Genomic DNA, 23021 nt, shown 5'->3' on the forward strand with positions numbered 1-23021 from the left:
GAAAATAATAAAGCAAAGGCAAGCACTGAAACTACCCACTTACACCCAGTGACAAAAACCTGCTTTGGGGGTTCAAATCCAGGACGCAACCAGGGACTCATGTTTATAAGCCTTGTTTTTCTTAACTGCAGAATGGGTATGTGTATGGTAATTATTGTTTTGCCAGTGAGGGCATAAATGGCCCCAAGTATGAAGGATTGTTGAGTGGAAGACAACTGAAAATGGACACCATAATCTCTAATGTCACACAGTCACACACAGGAATGCTTCCCACCATGCTTTGATCAGCCTAAAATCTAAAAGGACTTAGATTCAGGGTTAATACTATTCTCCACATAAGCAGAGGGCTAGAAATAGGACTTCCCAAAAGGCAAATAGTATGCTTGACCCAGCACCCACCTGAGAGTGAGTTAGTCCTGGGAAAGGCCAAATTATTTTCAGAAAGTGCTTAGCACAGAGAATAGATAACCATTTTTGACAACTTAATTTGGGGACTAGGGGTGTAGCTCAGTAGAGTGCAAGCCTAACCTGCACAAAACACTGAGTTCCGCCCAAGAGGTGGAGGCAGGGAACCAGAAGTTCAAGGTCATGCTCCAACTCGTCTTTCAAAAGCATCCTGAACTACTGGAGACTGTCTCACACTGTAACTCAGCTCTTGATTCTTCTGCCTCAGTCTCCTCAGCTGGGATTACAGAGTAAATCATCATGGCCGGCTTTAATTTTTAGTTATTGTGTGTGTTTGTACATTCACGTCATGAAATGAAGGTGGAGGTCAGAGGACAACTTGCGTGAGTCAGTTCCTCCTCCTACTATGCGGGTTCTGGGATTGGAACTCTGGCTGGCACGCTTTCCTGCTGAATCATCCCACCGGCTCCCCACTCCCGACTTCATTTATTTATTTACGAGACAGGGTTTCTCTGTGCATCCCTGGCTGTCCTGGAACTCGCTCTATAAACCAGGCAGACCTCGAACTCAAAGATCCACCTGCCTCTGCCTCCCTGGGTGTGCTGGGATTAAAGGAGTGAGTTGTCACCACCTGGCCCACACCGCTTCACGAATTTGCGAGTCATCCTTGCGCAGGGGTTCTGCTAATCCTCTCTGTATTGATCCCGTTTTCGTAAATGTGCAGCCAAAACGAGCACCTAGCCTAATTTTTTTTATGCTAATGCTGTTGGGTTATTCAGAACCAGGAGAGCAGTCTCCCCAGCCTTGGTCTTTCCTTCCCAGGGCTCCTGGGGACCTGGTATGGGCGGGGCGCCACGGAGCCACGCCCCGGGTGGGCGTGACGGAGTTTCGTGAGCTCCCCGTCGCGCCCGCGCGCGCGCGCCCGCGGAGCGGCCCCTCAGGTACGCGGACAAGATGGCGGCGGTAGCGGGGGATAGCGCTATGGAGGTGGTGCCGGCGCTGGCCGAGGAGGCCGCAGCCGAGGCGGCGGGCCCCAGCTGCCTGGTGCAGCTGCCGGGCGAGGTGCTGGAGTACATCCTCTGCAGCGGCTCCCTCACGGCGCTCGACATCGGCCGCGTGTCTAGCACCTGCCGTCGCCTGCGCGAGGTGTGCCAGAGCAGCGGCCAGGTGTGGAAGGAGCAGTTCCGGGTGAGGTGAGCCGTCCGCTCCGTTCCCGCAGCGCCCCGGGCCCGGGCTTGGCGTGGGCTCCACCCGCCACCCTCCCGAGCTCGCGCCGCCCCCTCTCAGGCCCCGCTTCCCGCGGCCGCAGACAAAGGCCTGGGCCGGGGCCTCCGGAGCCCCGATGGGGTCGCCTCCGCCGCCCGCCACCCGGCCTCCCGCTCGGCCCCGCGGCTGCGGCCTCCCGCGCCTCCCGGCTCCGCGGCGCGCATCTTTTGTGGCCCGCTCGGTACAGGATGTTTACGTGCCGGCGGTATTGCGTGCCTTCCCGGCTGGCTGGGATGCCGGGATCGGACCTGCCATCCCATCTCGTGACCTTGGGGGAGGAAGGGGTGCCGTCCACCTCCCTTCTCGGCAGCCTGGGTCTTCCATTCCGTGATTAGACACCTTCCCCCTGTTTTGCTGCGTGGGGGAATCTAATGAGATGCGGCCCCGGATTGCGGGGCCTGGTGCTGAGGAGGCGCGCCATCAGTGCAAACCGTTAGCATCATCGCCGTGATTGTGTCCACCACGGAATGGGAGGGTGGGGGTGGAAACACTGTCTTCCCGTCACCAAGCCAAGGTCACCGCATCAAGTAGTGAGGCAGTGCGTGGATGCCCGATGGAGATTGCACCTAGAGCCGCTGCCCGCCCCCCCCCCCTTTCCCGCAGGCTCCTCAGCTGTCAGGGGTTCTGCAGTCTCCGCTGCGCTGAGAAAGGTGTTTTCTCCCCTTATAGGTGGCCCTCTCTGATGAAGCACTACAGTCCCACCGACTACGTCAATTGGTTAGAGGAATATAAAGTTCGGCAGAAAGCTGGCTTAGAAGCCCGGAAGATTGTAGCCTCCTTCTCCAAACGGTTCTTTTCAGAGCATGTAAGCACCTGTTATGTGGCTCAGGCTGTGTGTGTGCGTGTGCGTGTGTACACACATGTGTACACGCGCGTTAGCTGCTCGACTCTTACTGCCAGTTCCCTTTTCGATGCTCACACAATCCCTTGCTTACACGGCTGTAAGAGTCATTGTGTCCTCTTCCCTCCCATCCAACAACACGGAGCCATTTGTCCCTGCCAGCCCTACTTTTCTAAAGTGAGAGACAGTGGGCTGTGAGGACGGGGAGGGATACACAGGGCGGTGTCCACTGGGTCCAGATAAGCCTTATTTTTCCTCAAGATTGTTACACAGGCTTTGTGCAAACTCCCCCCCCCCCCCCCCGCGTGATTTGAGAGCCATCAATGATTGGATACTCCAAAGCTCTTACACTTGTTTTCCCAGGAAGGCTGCCGAAATAAATGCGGCCCAAACTAAGTAGTGAACTGCGTTGTTTGTTAAGGTGCTGGGGTTAAAAACTGCCTATAGCTCACCGGCTAGCATCGGTTGCTCCCAGCAATTGAGAATTTTTGTTATCACTGCTGTTCTTTGTTCTGAGGGGAGTTTTACCATGTACCCCAGGCTGCACTTAAACTCTTGTCCAGCCTCCTGAGGGCTGGAATTATGAGGAATCATCGCCAGACCTGGCTCAAGCTGCTTTTTCTTCATTGGCTTAAATCTTTTCCGTTTTGGAGTCGGTAGTTTGCCCCTTGTTCAGAATGTCCCATGGAAATCCGTGTCTGTTCCTGATGCTGCTTTCCCTAGGGCTTTCCCGGTTCTCCACAGACTGGGCATCCAGTGGAGCTGACACTCTTAGTTCTACTCTTCTGGTGTGATGGAGGTCGTTTCTGAAGATTGCTTCTCATTTTCCACTCTGCTGTTAACGGAATTTATGAACAGTGTTTTCAAGGTGTTTCAAGTTTCGAAAGGGCAGATTTGACTTTCAGCACATTCTAACTCAGTCCCTTATGGGACTGCATATAGACATTCTCCAATTTGTTTATATAAAATGCTTATTAGTAGCAGCATGAACCAAGGTTTTGTTCAGCCTGGAACAGTGCCCTAGCCAGTCTATAATCACACGTGTTCAGTACTGGCTTAAACGTGTACATGCACACAGGTGTTCTGGTGCAGGACATGTATGATGCGCTTCATCACAGGCTACTGGTTCACGGCCTCTACTTATAAGCCAGCTGGGTTTGTGTGTGCCTTCAACAGTCTGCCTTTGTCTAATCATGGTGGGTTGGTGAGCTTTTCCCTCTTCCTTCCCTGTACCACTGCTTACTTAATTAGAAGCTTGTGGAGGACTTTGAACACAGCAGGGGCATACTTAGGGTGGACTCACAGGTGGGTGATTGATTGGTATTCTTATTTTCTCCATGTGTACACAGTCACCATGAAACACTGTGGCTGCTCTCATAAGGAAAACTGGGGGACATCCCAGGACTTTAACCCCAGAGTCTTAATGTGCCGCCACCTCAGTAGCTGTTGCACCATTACCTCAGCATGCGTGTGCCTCCACCTCAGCACACATGTCTCATTGCCTCTGGGTACAGAGCAGAGTGCACAGTCAGGGAGCCCCAGGAGCACCTCTGTTTCAGACTAAAACGTCTTGCCTCTCCTAGTTGTGTGTAGCAAAGACCTCGGAAGATTGGAGAGTTGTAGCCTCAGCCTGTATGAGCTCTTTACCGCACATGAGAATCTGGCACCAGCAGGCTCAGAAACTCCCCGACTGTGAGAGTGGGGTGTGTGTGACTCAAGTGCCAGGGCCTGAATGTGCTGTGATTTATCTGTTGCTTTCTGCCCTGATGGCCCTAAGAGATAGTGTGCAAGAGCTTCTGTCACTGTCCCCGTGTGCAGCTGCTCTCAGTTGTGGCTCAGCTGTGTGTCTGCCAGTGTTAGCCGTACTAACTCTCAATGACTGAGGCCTCCTGTGTGTGTGTTTCCCATAGGTTCCTTGTAACGGCTTCAGTGACATTGAAAACCTCGAGGGGCCAGAGATCTTTTTTGAGGATGAGCTGGTGTGCATCCTAAACATGGAAGGAAGGTAAGCCATGGCTCTCTCAGGGTCATCATCATGATAACTGCAGAGGGAGAGCCCTAGTGTTTCCAGATACTTCACGTCTTGGCACAGGTATCATTTTGAAAAGTTGTGGATGTGTGAGATGAGCACACCAGGACAGTTGGCACACTGTCATTCCCTGCAGCCATAGGCGTCTCATCTGTGGATTCAGCCAACTTTGTATCAAAACTATCCAGAAAGCTATGCATGGGGGCTCATGTCTATACTTACAATACTCAGGATGCTGAGGCAGGGAGAAGCAGCAGGTTCAAGAGCTACGTAGTGAGTTGCAGAACATCCTGGACTACAGAGTGAGACCCTGCCTCAAAATAATAAAATCTTTAAAAAAATATGTCAAGAGGCAGTCAGTACAGCTTGCTCTGCAGGTGTGACGAGCCAAGTTTGATCCCCAGTGGCATGCACTTGCTCTTCTCGTGCTGGGCTTGATGGCCACCAACTTAGCCAAGTGGCGAGCACAAGGCTCCAGAAAGAGATTATCTGAGAAAGTGTGTATGACTCTCAAGGAATGACACCTGAGACCCACCTCTAGCCTTCACAGACGCTCACACCTATGTGCTCACATGTGTGCGCACATGCTTGCACACACACACAGATTGTCGTTTACTGAGCATCTGCAGACCCTTTTTCTTGTTGTCTAAACAGTGACTACTTACATTATACTTAGTGATGTAGGGGCGATTTAAGGTGCAGGGGAGCGTGAGCTTGGGTTCTCCGCAGATGCTCTCCTGGAGGTCCTGGCTTCAGTTCTCATCGCCCACGTTGGGTGACTTGCAGCCCCCTATAAACCAGTCCCACAGGATCTGATTCCTCTCTTGACCTACTTGGGCGCCTGCATTCACACGCACATAGCCACACAGGCACAAGCTCACACACAAACATCATTTACAATAAAAATAAACCTTACTGTTTGGAATGGTATATCTTATATTTTCTGCTGGAAAGCTTAATTTCCAATTCAGCAGTGACTTGCCATGCAGCCTAACCTCCTGTGGGAGAGATCCGCTGTCCTAAAAGTTGGAGAAAAAGATGCATTGAGAGAGGTCACTGCAAAAAGTCCTGACCAGGAAACAGTGTTTCATGGGGCTTTGTGGGGAGAGGTTCTAGGTCTGGGTGCTTCCCCACCCGAGTCTGTGTGTAGGTTTATGTAAGCACTGGAGTGTGCACTGACAGTATTGTGTGGCCTCATGATAGTTTTTAGGCATGGCATGTATGGAGAAGGGTTCAGGGTGCACTTTATTGGCTTTAGTTTGTGTGGTGTAAACTTTATTTCTTATTTACACTCTTTTCCTGTTCTTTCCACTGCTGATTTTATGTTGGCCTTTCCTGCCTCCACTTTTTGCTTTTCTTTTATAGTGTTAGATGCCAAACCCAGGGTCTTACCCTGAGCCAACTGTGTGCTCCACTCCTGAGCTCTTAGCCCCACCTGTTTGGTTTTTAATAGCTAGCTACTTTGTCTTTTATCCTAATCCTAACTACATGAGAAAGGGGAGGGGATCATTGCTTGTGGGAGACAGATCCTGCTCTGCTTTGTCTTAGAATTACCACAGGGATCTGTCCCGTCAACTTCCCCAGGAGGAGCTCCCTTAGCTAACAGCTACCCTGTCTTGCAGATTGGCTGATGGACAGCCACTTGCTGTCTGCTTTAGAGGCTTTCGTTCTTAGTATGTGGGTTCTCGGGAATAGGTTTCCTAGGTAGTTGCAGTGTGTTGAAAACGTGCGAAAATTAATATACTATCCAGTGCTGCTCCAGGTAGATACAAAAAAAGCAACGAAGATTTGGGGATGGAAAGGTCTTTATTTTGCTTAGTTGCTTTTCCACCTGGATAATGTTGTCATAAAATAAGTGCAGAGAAGTAAATCTACAAGAAGAGCCAGAAAAAAAAAAGTGTTTAAATGAGTGTAATGGGAAGCTTGCAGTATGAGCTGGTGGGGCAGAGTGTGAGGGAACTTGTGATCTCAACAGAGCTCTATGGGAACGGACATGGACAGGATGCCAGAGGAGTTCCCCAGTAAGAGGTTGTTGAGTAGGGAGATGCGTGGAACTGGATGCCCAGCTGGAAACCAGCAAACTAGCCTTCTACTCAAAACTTACTCTCAAGAGTAACAGCCCACACCATAAGTCTGTGACTGGTAGGCCAGGCTGGGAACCAGCGGTCCTTTGCAGATCTTGCCACGCCCAAGGGAAATGGGCAAGGCAGCAGTTTTAAGGAAACACCTTGGAATTCACTCTTCAGAGGAATGTTAAAATCACTGGGAAAGACTGCCTTTTTGTGCTAGTCAGGTCATCAGGAAAGCTGAACTCGTGTAGCCAGTGGAAGAATGTATTGTGGTTGTTTTCAAAGTAAGTGTTGTAAGCATGTTGCCCTTGGTGGGACAAGTGTAATGGCAGGGAGTGTTCTGTCAGTGTGCACGGTGACCCTTTCTGCTTCCATTAGTGCTGTGGGAAGCAGTGGGAGCAGGCAGTTTCTATAGACAGTCAGGTGCCCTCTCTGGGTGTGTGATGACTACCTGTGCTGTTCTGTGTGGTCTGAGAAAGCACAACCTGCAGGAACACTGTATTACAGCACGTTAAAGAGCTTGTGCTGTGCCTGAGAAAGGAACCTGGGTGGCCAGTGCCCAGCCAGACACTTGTAATAGAGGTACTGGATTTTAGACTCAGAAAGGGCCTTTGGGTATCCAGGCAAAAGAGATGAAGTCACTTCTGTGCAAAAGAAAGACTGATTTCAACAGCAGCACTTTATGCCAGAGGAAAAAGGTATTCCAAGGCATAAAGGAAATGCCAGCCAAGGATTTTTATATCCAGCTGAACTGACTTCCAAGTATAAAGGCTAAAGACAAACTTGTCAACTTGGAAGATCTCAGAATTTGGGCTCGTTCTGACATGTCAACTAGAAATGGAGTTTGAAACCCAAAACCACAGAGATAGTCTGACTCAGGTCTACTGGTGAGCACTGAATGGACATTAACCTGATGTCCTGCCTCCAAATGAGAGCTGTCTAGGAGACAGTACTATGTATGTGGTTAGGGCAGCTGAAAGAACATTGGGCAGTGGTCTGGCAAGATGTTCAACAGGTACAGGTTCTTGCTGCCAAGCCTGAAGACCTGAGTTCAATCCCTTGGATCCACATAGTAGACTCTGCAGACTGTCCTCTGGCTTCCACATATGCCCCGTGGTCTGTATGCACACATGCCTGGGTAGACACACTCACTTGCCTACACAAGATCATGGATAGATTACCCAGCCTCTTTATTTTCCGAGAAATGACAGGAAAACTGGTCATTACACTCAGGCCAGACTTGTGTTTACATGGAGATGCCTGTAAAGCCAGCTAATGACTGTCATGCCATCTCTAGTGTCATAGAGGGGCAGAAGGAGGTCAAAGCTGTATATGTCTGAATTTGAGTCAGAAGTGTTAGTATGAACTCATGACCAGCCCAGTAGCTACCGCTTCCCCCATGCAGCCAGGATCAAGGAGAAATGGCTGCTTCTCAGGCCTGTTTCAGAAATGTACAAGGTGAGTCCAGAACCAGACATTATGAGTACTTTCAGTCCCTTCAGTGTGGGGCAGCAGTGTGGGAGAGGCAGAGCATGTTGGTCTGCAGAAAGGTTAGCTCTGTGAGTCCCCAGTACTGTTTCAAGACATTCCTTGGTCTTTGAAGGAAAATCAAAAATGAGTGAAAGGGATAGGCAGAGCATTTGTCCTGTTTTTGCTACATTTTATTGCGTTGGGAAACTAGAGAATAGATGAGGGTTTTGCAACAGTCTTTCCAATAAATGAAGAGGGGCTGGTTCAGTTAGAGATATCTGAAGGAGTAACAGTCCTGGACACTGAGCACAGTGGCTGCTAATACTGCACAGGGGACAACCAATCATTGTCATCAGCTCCATCCCACCTTTCTTTCTTTTTCATTAAGACAGAGTCTCACTCTGTAGTCCAGGCTGGCCCTGCTTGCAGCCTCTGCTTCCTGAGAGGATCATAGGCATGAGCCTTTTTCTTGTGGTGCTGGGGGGTAGAAGAAGGCTGGCGAAGCAAGCATCTGCCTCTGGCCTGCATCTGCAGGTGGCTTCTGGTGGAAGACTACCCCACCTTCTGGAGTGGCAACTGGCCACACAACTGGTATTTGAATTTCACAGAGCCTCTCCAGCTACTTAGTTGTGAATTGATTTTGTGTTCTTGTTTGTTGTGTTCATCTATGTGTATGTGAGTACAATTGTGCCACAGTGCATGAGTGGTCAGAGGACAGCTTGTAGGAACTCGCTCTTCCTTTCTCCCAGTGTAGATCTTGGGGATCATGCTCAGGCTTGGCGCCTTTCTTGCCAGCCTTTCCATCTACTTAGCAATAAGAAATTCAGAGCAAGGTAAAGCTTAGATGGACATATTCTGAACTTAGGTAAGCTACTGTTAGACAGTGGGGAGACCCTGTAGATGACTGAGACTAAAAGATCCCTGAGCAATTCAGGGATGTGTGCGGGCAGTCACTCTAGAGAGGCTCAGGAGATGGCCACAGAGGCATGAAGTGTGATTGTGCAGCACCTCAGAGCTGTGCTTCTTGGCTTGCATGAGGAATGCAGCATTTGCCCCACACCTTTGTTGGGGGTGACTTTCCGCAGCAGAGGTTAACGAGCAGCTGGAACCGACAGCTCTGCTGACTGTCACTGACCTCTGTGAGTGGAGGAGGCCTTACTGTTCACACCATAATCTCGTGTTTGGGAGACCTGATGAAGTGCTTCACACAGAGTCTTCTACACACCCTCGGTGCACAGGCGCTACTGTGGCCACTCAGGGTATAGCTGTAAACAACCCCACATCCCTGCCTTCACAAGCTCGCAGGGTAGCAATAAAAACACACAAGCTGTTGATCTTCTAGGAAGTGGCATGTGCTGGGGAAATGCTGAGTGAACTAGAGTGTAAGGGTTGTGGGGCACCTTTTGAGGTAGGACAGCTATGGAGATGCCTGACTCGGGCCATCTGAACAGAAAGCCAAGAGGAAGTAAGAGAACAGACTGCAGGCATCCAGGGAAGGAACATTCCACTGAGGAAGGTGCCAAGGTGACACAGACAGGTCCTAGGTTAAAGGGACAGTGGGGGCAGTTAGAACTGAGATTTCAGAAGCTATGGGGATGGGATGAAGGGACATGTTATGTCTTTACTAGAAGTTGGGCTTTTAGTGTGAGGAAGTAGAAACTGAAGAAGGGGAGCAGAGGCCATGGCATTGTAGGTGAGCATCTCTGGAGCAATGCACTGCGTGTCAAGAGGTGATAAGGGAGAGGATGGAAGCAGAAGCTAAGGAGGAGGAGGGTACTGAGACACCCACAAAAACTGGGCTAGCTTTGCCAAGTTAGTGGCAGATGTTCATGTTAGGGTGTTGGAAGAGGGCACTCAAGGCATTCAAGATGGTCCAGAGGTTTGACCCTCATGGGCTAACAGCTTACTGTGACTTTGGGAATAGTGACTCACTAGGAGGAAGTCTTGGGATACCCCCCAGTTATCTAGGCAAGTATGGAGTAACAACTGCATGTGCAGATTTGAGTTCTTTGGAAAACTTCTTCAGAAAGTAACTTCTGGAAAGGTGGCCGTATCAGATGCACCGGAAGCCATGGGGTAGAAGGACTCCCTGAGTGCACCGAGCACAAAAGGAGAAAGGAGCAGCCTGTGTCCTGAGTGTCAGAGCAGGCCTTGGGGACAGGACAGCACAGTATACCTCACCTCCCAGGATGCTGTTGACAGCCTTCCTCCAGAGACAGGGTGTAAATGTCTCTGTGCCATTGAACCATCAAGTCAGGGTGCAGAGCACTCTGCCAGCAGCAGTGCAGATGTGTGTCAGCTGTGTTTGTCTTGTTAAAGTGGGGTATATGATATGAAGGGGGGCTGGGCAACTGAAGTTCTTAGTGGCTTGATTGATTGCTTTCCAGGAAAGCTTTGACCTGGAAATACTACGCAAAGAAAATTCTTTACTACCTGCGGCAGCAGAAAATCCTGAACAACCTCAAGGCTTTCCTGCAGCAGCCCGATGATTATGAGTCGTATCTGGAAGGTGGGTGTTTCCGTGCCTGTGAGCAGGGGTCTTTGGCAGCTGAGCAACCTTTTAAGAGCTTGTGACAACTGTCCCTCCTGGTAGGGGAGAAAGAAAGCCATGCCAGTGGGCTTCAGGAAGTTGGATTACAGAGCACACAGCACTCAAACTTCCAGCAGATTCCAGTGGCATCTTCTGCGTCAGCTCAAGTGATCTAGTGTCTTGAGTCATCACCAGCTTAGTGACAGTTGAGGACTGGATGCTCAGTCAGGAAAGCACTTACCACACAGGTGTGAGGAGTTGGTTTCTGCCCCAGGACCCATGTAGAAAACTAACTTGGTGCGTGCTTATAACCGCAGCCCTGGGGAGCTGGAGACAGAACTCTTGCAGTTCTCTAGTCAGTGAGCTTGGCTAAAACAAGATGGATAGCTCCCAAGGACAGTGCTGAGGTTGACCTCTGCCCTCAACACAAGCACGTGGCCTGCAGAATGAGTGACCTTTGGCTAGTGGAACCAGTTCTTCCCGCTCAAAACTGTTACTTCAGATGTCCTCTTGCTCCTATTTACCTGTGTCCTGAAGCAGCTGGGGATTAGTGAGGACAGGCCTGAAACATGACCTGACTGGGGATTAGTGGGCTCTTAGGAGAATAGTAAGAAAATGTGACTTGGCTTTTTAAACACTGTCTTAATTCTTAGAAAGAAGCCTCCTGTGCTGTGGTTGTGAAGTGTGTGCTTATGTATCCTCTCTGCTCCTTGGGATCACTAGATCGGTTGACTTCCCCCCTCACTGGTGTTCTAGGTCACAACCTGTCCAGTATGGTTCTCCAAGCACTCAGCCTCTCCGAGGAGTCCTGCCTTTCCCTGGGCATCACTGCCAACTGTCCTCCAGTCAGCCAGTGTGCCTGACCCACTTGTCCCCATCGCTGTAGGACCTGCCTCATGTTTTCTGAATGACCGCTTGCTTCCCAGGGCCCTCTGTGGTCTGGTCCTCCCCTAGTGTCATACCTTTGCAAATTGTTCTGTGGTGCTCTGCTTCTGAATCCAGGCCTTTGCCTGGAGATGCTCAGCTTTCCTTCCTCACGGTGGCAGCACTGTTCCTGTGGTCCCCTGCCCTTCCTCTCAGGGCTCACTTCTGTGAGGTTCAGCTGATCCCTGCAGAGCTCACTGGCTTCAGCAGCTGGGGCTGCTGTGACTGTCACAGGGACTGCTGCACCCCTTCTGTGTCCAGTGTAGTCATTGTATTTCTTTGCTTTTTGTTTTGTTTGAGATGCAGAGCACAGCCTAGCTGTCAGCCTGTCCTCAGAATGCTAGGTATGCCCAGCCCTTTAAGTGGTTTGTTATGTTCCAGGCCTTGAGTAAAGATCGCCACAGCCTACAGTGCCTAGTGGAGATACATGCTAATGGTTGAAGGTCTGATGTTGACTGAAAGGAAATAGAAAATCTTGTAGTTAAATGGAAAGAAAGTCATAGCCGTCCTCTTGTCTGCTTTATACTTCGGAGAACTGGGAGTTCAGTTCTTTTGAGGTGTTTGTTGCTGTTCTCTTTTGTTTGAGGCAGAATCCTGGCTGGCTGTGTTGACCAGACTGACCACAAAAACACAGAGATCCTTCTGCCTCAGCCTCCTGAGTTCTGGGATTAAAGCTGTGCCATCATGCCAGCTTTCATTTAACAGTTAAGATTAGTAAATCAGTTTTCTTTGTTTTTGTAGGTTTATATGAAAAATAAATACTTGTTTTACATTTTTCAAATACAAAGTTTCGGTTTTCACAGTCCACTCAGGTCACTAGAAAGGCAGTAGAAACCTCTTGAGTGGCTAGAGGGGAGTGCTTGTTCCAGAACCTCAACCCTGGCTAGACTCCAGCAGCCACTGAAGCATGAGCAGTGACTTACAGACAATCCCTATAGCCTAGGCTGGGTCTCCTGATGCCCTGAACTGCCTTCAGCTTCTTAAGAGTGTTGGTAGAACAGGTAGGTCCTGAGGTGGCCTGTTGTATCTTGAATTTAAAAGATCACTGGAAGACTTTAAGTAAAAATGTTCTGTAACCAATGATGACTTAGGCATGGTATGAGGTTGGCTGAGCCTGAGGCCAGCAATGAAATGGGCTTGCTCTATGTAGGCCATCAAATCTTTAATGAGGTCTCTTTGACGTTCCTGCTCCCAGCTTAGTTGTTAGGAGGAATTGCCTTAGGAAGTCTTTAGTGGTTGGGTTTTGAGTGTGGGAGACGAGTGGCCTGAGGGCGTTCTTGCAGGCATTTGGCACTCTTCACAATAGGACGTGGGAATCATGACCTCCAAAAAAATGGTTTGTTTTGTTTTCTTAGTGGTGTATGGAGTGCTTTGTGGTGAAGGCATCTGGTCTTCCCTTGCTATGTTAGGGTTTTGCCTGGCATCTAGGGTGGGAGCTGGTGTGGTATGAGAAGTCACAGCCCCAGGTGCTGGTTCAGTAACAGGCTACTACCAGTCAGGTAGAAAGCAACACTGACTGCCCTTCTCACCCACAGGTGCCGTTTACATCGACCAGTACTGCAACCCTCTCTCCGACATCAGCCTCAGAGACATCCAGGCCCAGATCCACAGCATCGTGGAACTTGTATGCAAAACCCTCCGTGGTATCAACAGCCGCCACCCCAGCCTGACCTTCAGGGCAGGTGTGGAAATGCTGTAGCTGACCCTGGGGGTGGCTGTCTGAACGGTGTAAAGCACTGTTGCCACCCTGTCTCCATTCCCAGCCCGGCAGCACTTGACTGTCTCGCATGCCCTTGCCAGTCGCTGTGTGTTCAGGGTGTGCCTTGCTTGTGTTTGGGGTGTGAGTGTTTGGGGTGTGCTTGTTCATGCTTGTGACCCAGAGGAGATCTCTGTGCTGCAGGCGAGTCCTCCATGATAATGGAGATAGAACTCCAGAGCCAAGTTCTGGACGCCATCAACTATGTCCTGTATGACCAGCTGAAGTTCAAAGGGAACCGCATGGACTACTACAATGCCTTGAACCTGTACATGCACCAGGTATGTGTGGCTGAGTTCCCTCCCACAGCTGTGGGCTCTGCAGCATCCTCTGTGTGCTCCCTGTAAAAGCACCATTAGATGCCTAAGCCTGCAAGTGTGCACACACATGGGGTTCAGACACTGTTAGGGAAAGGGTGGGTGTGTAGGTTCTGTGCCCCTACTTTCTGCATTTGCAGATTTTGGTGCTCCAGGGTGCTCCATCCCTGGCTCCCTTTTAGGTAGACAGGAGTGACTGTGTGTGTGCAGGCACATGTCCTTTGGACTCTGATGGGCTGTCCACTTACTACTGACAAATGCTGTTGTCTTTCCTTTGTCTCAGTGAAGCCTGTTTTCCTCTGTCATAGGATAGCATAGTGGGTTAGATCTGCTACAGGATGTTTTTTTAATTTAAATTATATATATATATATATATATATTTCCCCCCCGAGGCAGTGTTTATCCGTAGCTTTTTGGTTCCTGTCCTGGAACTAGCTCTTGTAGACCAGGCTGGCCTCGAACTCACAGAGATCCGCCTGCCTCTGCCTCCCGAGTGCTGGGATTAAAGGCCTGCGCCACCACCGCCCAGCTAAATTTTATATATATTTTTTAAAAGGTATCAAATCCTATTATAGATGGTTGTGAGCCACCATGTGGTTACTGGGAATTGAACACCCTGGTCCTCTGGAAGAGCAGCCAGTGCTCTTAACTGCTGAGCCATATCTCCAGCCCCCAAGATGGCTCTTTTTAAGCCCTGTAAATGGAAATAGACATTTCTGTGTTTCAGTTTGCTCAGTCTATGATTGTGAGTGTTGAACCGCACAGCCTGCCTCTGTTGGCCTGGAAGCCTATGGCCCAGCTACATCAGCCACACACCTTTGATGTCCATTTCCTTATCTGTCCTGTTATCTGTAACATGGTTTCTGTTGTCATATCACAGACATTTTTACACACTTGCTTTCTGGTAGGAGGAGGCCAGCAGGCTGCCTGTAAAAGACCTGGCAGTAAGTCAGTCCAGGTTCACAGGCTATGTGGTCTGTGTGCTCAGTTCTGTCTTACTGGGTGAAAGGGCGCAGGCAATTGGAGTCTTGGGTGGCTGTGCTCCCTTTGTGCCAGCAGAGCTATGTGGACATAGAACGTGCTGGTTACAGTTCTTTGCCAATTTTGAGATAAACTCTCACTCGGTAGCCCAGGCTGATCTTGGACTGTCTGTTCTCCTGCTTAGTCTCCTGGGTGCTGGGATTATAGGCATGGCCCATAGGACCTGGCTTCTGTTATTTTCTTGTCACAAATGGTTTTGTTTTTAGAATATTTTAAAAATTTGAAAATTCAGGTATGTGCAACAGCTAAGTGGTAGGACACTTGCCCAGAGTGCACAAGGCTCCAGCTTCTCATACCTAGCCCTGAAAAAACAAATAAAAGCTAAAAGCAAGGAATTGGGTGTGGGGATGGTACACATCAGCAAGGCCAGCACTTGGAAGACTGAGGGAGCAGGGTGGCTTTGTAAGGAGACCCTGTCTAGGGGCTAGGAGAAGAGGCAAACTTCTGCTGACTGAGAAACACCCAGTGTGCTGGATTCGGTCCCTGATCTAAATGTAGCTCTGGAGCTAGCATGGGGTGCCAGGCACTTCGAGCCAGCCCCTGGCCCTCCTAAGCCTCCGCAACCTTCATCCCTCAGGTATTGACCCGCAGAACGGGAATCCCCATCAGCATGTCTCTGCTATACCTGACCATCGCCCGGCAGCTGGGTGTCCCGCTGGAGCCTGTCAACTTCCCAAGCCACTTCCTCCTGAGGTGGTGCCAAGGCGCAGAAGGGTGAGCCATCTTTGCCATGTTTAACGGGTGCTGAGGAGCCGGGTTCTGGTGTTAAATTAGGTATTACCAAGCAGGCATCTGCTTCTGAGGGACCATGTTGAGGTTCTGGTAGTGATGCTGCACTATAGTGATGCGAGGCCTTAAGTGGGGGGTGACAGCCCTGCTCTGGATGCTTCTCTGTTTCTTATACAGGCAGGCATAGGAGTCTATAATAGCTCAAAATCCTAACTTACAAAAAAGGTCTGTGGCTGTCATAGTGTGAAGGTAAATCCCGTCAAAGGTTCTTCCCTTTTCCCCTCAGCCGCAGACACAGCCTCCTCCTCCCACACTTGTGCCCATCTTAGAGAGAGGAGCACCGGAGTGGGCAGCTTACAGCCTGGCTGAACTCTGTCGTGTTCATCTTAGAGAGAGGAGCACCGGAGTGGGCAGCTTACAGCCTGGCTGAACTCTGTCGTGTTCTGAGAGTGCCCTGTGTCAGCTCAAGTCCTCTGCCTCTCCTAAAGAGAGTCTTGCCCAGGGAGAACAGCTCTCCTCCACATCAGGATGAAACACATCCCGATGCCCTGTCCTGGACACTGGGGTGAGCAGTCCCTGAGCTTTGAAGCCAGGTAGGGCTTCTTCGGAGCCAAACAGGGCCAGTGTTCTCTGTAAACACTGGCTTGAAGACTTCAAGGACAGCTTCCACTGCATGTGTGCTACACACACACACACACACACACACACACACACACACACACACACTTGCCCTCTTAGTCTCCTGCTCTGTAGAAGAGAAGTGCAGCTGGACTCCACACGCTCCTCAGTTTCAGAAGGCATTTCATGACGTGTGAAGCCTCCCCCCCAATCCATTACTTTGGGTTTCTTTAAATTACTATAGACTCATTATTTTCCAAATGTGTGGTCCTGTAGGCTAGTTTTTGCAATCTATTAAATACAATAGGATGTCTACTTCCTATTGTATTTAATAAGAAAACTCATTTGCAGCCCTGGTAAGCTTACCTATCTCCTTGTGCATCTGTAAGATACCCATGTGACATCCACTAAGGGTCCTGCATGATCTGAGCATTTCTGGCTCATTTCATTTCTAGTGTAAGGCCCCTTATGCACGTTAGTGACTTATTAAGGGCAGTCTTCAGTATGGCAATAGTATTTTTCTGTATAACACAAATGAGTAGAGTTTTATTTTTTACTGTGTCGATTCTTTGAGACAATGACTCACTTTGCTACCCAGGCTGTCCTGGAACTTGGAATCCTGCTTCAGCCTCTCACCTTGAGTGCTAGTGTTACAGAGCTGAGCCACCACTCCAGACTTAAACAGTGCAATAATTTGTTAGTACCTGAAGTCCTGTCTGCTTGGGAGGCTGTGGCAGGAGAATCACTTCACTCAAGGATAGGGAACTGTAAAAGCCTGAGCCACCAGTGGTGATGCTGACATATGCACAGCTCTTGTTCACAGCTGGGCTCCATCCTCCCTGCCCATGCTGTACTCTGAGCCCTCCTACCTGGCAGCACAAGACCCACTGTTCTGATCTTAAAGTGCTTTGGCTGTTCTTAGCTTTCAGTTTTCCATACGGATTGAGAATCAGTAGCCTAGGAGGCCTGTGTGGAGTGGGAGGCTGAGGCAGGAGTTTGTGGCCAGCCTGAACTACAGTCTAGCCCCTGTATCAAACAAGAAAACAAACACAAAAATTCTGCTTGAATATTGACTGAAGCTCAAAACTGCCTCTGGCTGGTTCTAGCTGGTTCTGGCTCTAAGGTGAAGATCCTGCAGCCTCCTGCTGTCTGTGATTCTGGTTCTGGAAGTCCATCACCAGGAAGTTGTTTACCCTTTCCACATGACTGTGTTAGGGTTATCCTGAGCTACCAAGTGTTTTGTTTCTAGCTTTGGCTGGTACTTGTATACAGGCCTGGCCTTCAGGGCTTAGCTGTGTGAGTCTTCCATACAGATGGTTTGTAGGTCTGGCTTTTAGTGACACAGCACAGTATCTGAACAGTGCTGTTCTGTTTTCTCTAGCTTAGTATGTTGGCTTTGTATGCTGTTGACCACATAGCAGTGCCCTTGCCTCAGGATGATTTTTGAGGATTTTTGTTTTTTAACTCTGTGTGTGTTGGGGGGGGGGGCAGTGACAACTTGTGGGAGAGTCAGTTTTTTCCTTCTGCTGTTTGGGTCCCAGGATTGAACTCAGGGCCTTGGACTTGGCAGCAAGCACCTTTACCACTGAGACATAATGCTTCTCCCTTCCACATTAGCTTGCTGTTTGGTGTGACATCTTTCATTGGTGGCATCAAAACTGCCTTCTGAATTTCTAATTTTGTAAATTTTTGTTTGCGGTGTTTGCTGTTTTGTATATTGAGACATGGCCTCACTCTATAGCACTGGCTGGCCTGGAATTTGCAATATATATCAAACAGGCCCCCAAATCACAGAGATCCTCCTGCCTCTGCCTCTGCCCTGGGATTGAAGTCATGCACTACTGTCCTTGGGTAATTTTGCTGAGTTGTACCCATATATAGACATTAGATTTTTTTCAAGGATGTATTTTTTATTATCTGTACATGTTTTTCCACTTGGTCTTTATGTATAGGAGTAGCTGTTTGGATTTTGTTGGGGGGCTTGATTTGTGCGTGTGCTGCAGATTGAAGTTTGCCTTATCACTGAGGTTTACCTGTCCCCTAAATGATTTGTGTCCAGCTCTATATTCCTGGGGCACAATTAGTCCAAATATATAAATATATATACATATATATATATGCCCTAGCACTTAGCCCCATGCACATTTTGTCTGTGTGTTTTACATCGTGATGACCTCGGCTTGTCACTCTTGTATGCTTATCATAGGAAGTTCTGGCCTTGCAGCAAATGCTGACAAGTTCTGTGCTCTTTTAGAACATTTATATAAGTCTCAAGTCTTTGCCAAAAGTGGGCTATGAACACGACTCAGGAAAGAAATCCAACTGAGACAGTTAGCGGCCAAAGAGAAAATGTTATGTGATTGTGGTGGGCATGGGATCAAGATTGCTCAGAAGAAGCTGCTGTCCCCAGCACTCCTTGAGCCTTCCAGAACACACTTGGCAGTGCTATGAGAATGTGAGCAGATCCAGCCTGAGATTGTGTGGGCAGAGGAGGACCACATCCTGGGCTGGGACTCCTTAAGTTTTCTTAGGTCCATGTAGGCCCCAGATCCCCAGACAGGCTGCTGTTTGCCACTTGGTTGTTAGCATACATCTTGGTCATCATGTCTCATGTCTCTGTCATTGTTCTTTGAACTCCTGACTCAGGGCTGTAGGGCTCTGGCCAGCTATCAGTCAGTAAGCATGTTTCCCTCTGCCACCTGTTTGTTTGTGTGTTTATTATCACTGTGTGTGCATGCACAGCATACATGTAGAATCAAGGACAGCTTGTTAGAGTCAGTTTTCTCCTTCTACCATATGGGTCCTAGGGATCAAACTCAGATGGTCAGGCTTGACAGCAAGCACTTTTATCCACAGAGCCATCTTCCTTGCCCTTCTGCTTCTAAAGAACAGGGCAGTATGGTCACCACAGCCAAGACTCTGTTGAGAATCGGGTTTAAAACTCTCCAAGGCCTTGATGTTATTGGTGAAAGCAGTAAAATGGTGCTGTGACCTCCGCCTTGGACTCCTCCTTCAGGGCTATAATTGTGACTTCTTGGCTCTCCTTGGGCAGGGCAACCCTGGACATCTTTGACTACATCTACATAGATGCTTTTGGGAAGGGCAAGCAGCTCACAGTGAAGGAGTGTGAGTACTTGATTGGCCAGCACGTGACGGCGGCATTATACGGCGTGGTGAACGTGAAGAAAGTGCTGCAGCGGATGGTGGGCAACCTGTTGAGCCTGGGCAAGAGGTGAGGGCCTGGCTTCCACTGCTCCTGCGCAGTGTGGGCCTTCTTTCTAGGGTTTGTGCAAAAACGAGAAGCTTGTTTAATGAGCTGCCCTGTGGTAACTGCTTCTGGGACATCAGCCATGCATTTGTTGGTGCCGAGAAGCCACCCTCTGATGTTTGCAGTGGACTTAGCTCTGCTCAGACACTGAAGGCATTCTTTGGAAGTCAGTGTCTTAGAGTGGCAGAGGTGGTGTCCTCCTTTCAGGTGCTATGACCTCTGACCTTACACCCTCCTGTAAGAGCAGAGTCCGAGGTTGACTTTGCTCCATAGTTCAAGGAAACCTGTTTTGGGAAAGTGTATGATGCAGCCAGTTTCCTGATGCCTAATAGGATTTACCAAGCAGAACCCGTTTTTAATAGGCTGTTTTAGAACAATTGTCAGTTGGTGCATGAGTGAGCAAACGCAGAGGGGTCACCTTCTGTCCTCATGTGAATGGAGCTTGTCCACTGCCCAGCCCCCAGCCCCCAGCACCAGAGCAGACACTTGTTACCAGTGCTGACCCCGGATTGACAAGTATAACCAGGGTCACGTCTATTGGTGTCAGCTCTGTGAGTCTGGACAGTGTCACCCTGGGTAGCTCTACGGCCCTCGGAGCCTCTGCTCTGCGGTTCTGGATCTGTGTGTGCTGCTGAGGTGACTGCATAACGAGAGCAGGTTTGATGTGGTACAGGACTTATGTTCAATGTGGATTCTGCAAGAGCTTCGCAGTGCTGAGCAGTGGAGTCAGAAAGCCTTGGGAGTCTGTATCAGTTGCTTTTAGACTTCATTGGGAAGCCCACACTGAGGCAAAGGTAATTTCTTCTCCCCCAGGGAAGGCATTGACCAGTCCTACCAGCTCCTCAGAGACTCTTTGGACCTGTACCTGGCAATGTACCCGGACCAGGTGCAGCTCCTGCTCCTCCAGGCCAGACTCTACTTCCACCTGGGCATCTGGCCAGAGAAGGTAATTATCTTACTTTGATGCTCAGCCCTTGCCTAGAGAGGAAAGCTACAGCTGCACCAAGGTCATCCTCCTGTTCCAGGGAGTAAGTTCAGATTTGTTCCGTCTCCAGTCCTGACCCACTAATGAAATGTTTTTCTGTCTTCTGAGAAGCATTAGCTCTGTCACCAGGAATGATCCCTGAGCACTGGACACAAAGTTCTGTCCTGCCTCTTCCCCTCCCCCCATGGTGCTTTCCTAGAGTCACCTGACTCTGCAGGGAGAGGTGGGACAAGGTGCTGGCTTTGCTGTAGCTGTTGGGCACGGGATGATCCAGAGGCCGGCTGAGGCTTCTTATTGTCTGGTTCTGGGTGCTCATGCTATAATCCCCACATCTGGCAGTGAGTGCCATAAGAAAGCTGCCCGTGGAGCCCAGAGCTGGCTTTGGATTCCCTGCGTTCATTCTTGTGTGCGTCTGAGTGTGCCAGAGTCTAGTCTAGACCATTCCCATCCCATCCTTGGTCTGGAAAGAGGCCATCAAGCCATTTGTTTGTTCACAATGTCTGTAGAGGGCATTTGTTCTGAGCCTCCGCTGGGATGTTCCCCAGAGTTTAGAGATGGAAAGGGTCTTTCTGCAGAAGGTAAATCTCTGGGGGCTGGAGAGATGGTGCAGCTGTTAAGAGTACTTACTGCTCTTGTAGAAGGCCTGAGGTTCAGTTCCCGCGTGCACATGACTGCCCTCAACTACCTGTAACTGCAGCTCCAGGGGATCCAGTGCTCTCCTCTGGCCTCACACCCCGACACAAACATATCCACATAATTAAAATCTTTTAACATTTATTTTTAAAATGAAAGCAAGTGCCCTCATGAAGTGTCTATACTGGGTCATCAGTTCATGGCTGTAAAGATATATACTGGGTCACAGGCATGGGCACTCCAGATTCCTTAAGAAAAGATGTCTCCCATGGCCAAGCAGACAAGTGCTCTGGAGGAGTGCACCCTGGGGACTGTCGCCCATGCAGCAGCCCAGGGTTTAGTCCTTTGAGTTTGTTCAGCCAGTTCTGTTTGTTGAGGGATTTCGGGAGCAGTCAGGAAGGAGAGAGCAAAGGTCCTTCACTGAGCTGTCCCAGTTGAATAGCAGGTCCAGTCATAGGAATAGCCTGTGCCTGGGTCTTTGTGACTGAAATGCTCAGTGCTATCTTCATAGTCTACAACTGACTTGCATAGTTCCCCTGGGGACCCTCCCACTGGGGAGCAGCATCACTCAAACCAGGTCCCTTTTTCTTCTGGCACATACTGCCTGGTGGAACATCTGGACCCAGTCCTTTTGTTCTGAGCTAGGACCCCACCTCAGGTCATGGCGACCAACTTAGGAAATTAACACCCAAGACCACCAGAGAAGTCCTTAGGTGCCCATGTCATTAGACACTTCTGGAGGAGAAGGAGCTCAAAGGGTGGGTAAGCCTGCAAGAGGCATGGGGGAGGGGTGTATCAGCCTGTGGAACGTGGGCTGTTTGTTACAGGTGACCTGTCCCTGAGCAGGACACCTACAGGTTGCCTCACTTTTCTCTTTCTAGTTTGGGAAGTCGGGAAGAGCTGCAAAGCCCATCCTCTTGGTCCCTGAGGCTGTGGTGGGAGGGTAGAGCCAGGTGGTCTTGTTTGTGAATGTCACTGCTTCTGCTGAAAGCCGCCCTCTGTCCTCTCAGCTGTCTTGTGTTTCCAAGTCTGCAGGGCACTGAGTCTACCGCAGGGGTCACCCTGAGGGTCACCATGGCTAAGGAGCAGCCCCTGCACTGAGTGCTGCCAGAGCCCCAGTGCACGTGACTCACGTGCTTTCTCTATAGCGCAGGAAGCGTCCCTCCTCCCTTCCCTGGAATGAGCCCTGTGGGCTCGCCTGTGGCCACCCTCCAATCTACTCTCTGCCTGTTTACCACATACTTATCCATTGCCCACCACCTACCTTTGCTTCTGTATCTCACTCCCAGCCCTCCCCCAGGCTCTGTTCTGGCCAGCCGCTCTTCTGTTGCTGTTGCAAGGCCAGGAAGTGGCCATGCCCTTTCTCCTGCTTCTTTGATGCTCTGCCTGCTACATGGCCACTAGTTCCCAGGCTCCTCTGGTCTTTTCCTGGGTCTCCTTGTGAGGCTTTACACATAGATGCTCCCTAGGAGTCCTCTACCCTATGGACTGTCCCAGGGGCTTCCTTCAATGCCTCTTTCATACCTGGACAGGGGAGGGAAGACACGGCCACTGGTCTCCCTGCTTGCCTTCTTGTTGTGTGCATGGCAGTCAGGGTCTTTACAGGACAGATTGCTCTCTGAGTGGCTTCCTGCTGCCCTAGGGACACTTTTCTTACCCTGCAGTGTGACTCACAATTCTCCGTGGTTCCGTCCCACCTGTCTGACTGTCCATGTCCCACATCTGTGTGGTGTGTGTGCATGTGTGCCCGCGCCCATCCCCATGCCCCCCTTAGGAGGAGTAATGCGCTCCTGCTGTGTTTACCTTGCACATGCTGCATTCCCCTTTGCTGACCCCGCAACTCCATTGCTGCCCCAAACTCTTTACACTGAACCAAGTTCTCCCAGGACAGGGTGTACACAGTGCGCGCCCCACTAGCCATTCTCTGTGCTCCCAGCCTGGTCTTGGCATGTAAAGGCTGCCCTGAGAAGTTCCTGTTCAGGAGTGATTGGGTGACTGTATGTAGTTCCCCTGGATGTCAATGAAAGAGACTCCCAGAGCTTACAGACTTTCCAACGTGAGGCTAGCGTTCTACTCCAGAAGTGGGTGTTTAAAGAATAGGCTGTTTGGGCTGGGAGAAAGTGCCATGGTAAGCTGTGTA

General features: G+C 49.9%; 1 protein-coding gene and 1 pseudogene across 2 annotated transcripts in view; one reads left to right on the plus strand and one right to left on the minus strand.

The window, feature by feature from the left end:
- Positions 1-1043: 1043 nt before the first annotated feature.
- LOC142842781 (U6 spliceosomal RNA) lies at positions 1044-1142 on the minus strand (annotated as a pseudogene).
- Positions 1143-1319: 177 nt separating this feature from the next.
- Fbxo21 (F-box protein 21) overlaps positions 1320-23021 on the plus strand; it is a 32610-nt gene continuing 10908 nt past the window's right edge. For both annotated transcript variants that reach the window (XM_075981952.1, XM_075981959.1), the window contains exons 1-9: positions 1320-1598; positions 2341-2476; positions 4423-4517; positions 10468-10589; positions 13070-13216; positions 13435-13571; positions 15226-15362; positions 19048-19227; positions 20077-20209. In XM_075981952.1, coding sequence (XP_075838067.1) covers positions 1360-1598; positions 2341-2476; positions 4423-4517; positions 10468-10589; positions 13070-13216; positions 13435-13571; positions 15226-15362; positions 19048-19227; positions 20077-20209 — 1326 coding nt within the window. In that variant the 5' untranslated portion in view covers positions 1320-1359. The remainder of the gene's footprint in view (positions 1599-2340; positions 2477-4422; positions 4518-10467; positions 10590-13069; positions 13217-13434; positions 13572-15225; positions 15363-19047; positions 19228-20076; positions 20210-23021) is intronic.

Source organism: Microtus pennsylvanicus, chromosome 1 (genome assembly GCF_037038515.1).
Source record: "Microtus pennsylvanicus isolate mMicPen1 chromosome 1, mMicPen1.hap1, whole genome shotgun sequence".
In the NCBI taxonomy this organism is placed as follows: Eukaryota; Metazoa; Chordata; class Mammalia; order Rodentia; family Cricetidae; genus Microtus; species Microtus pennsylvanicus.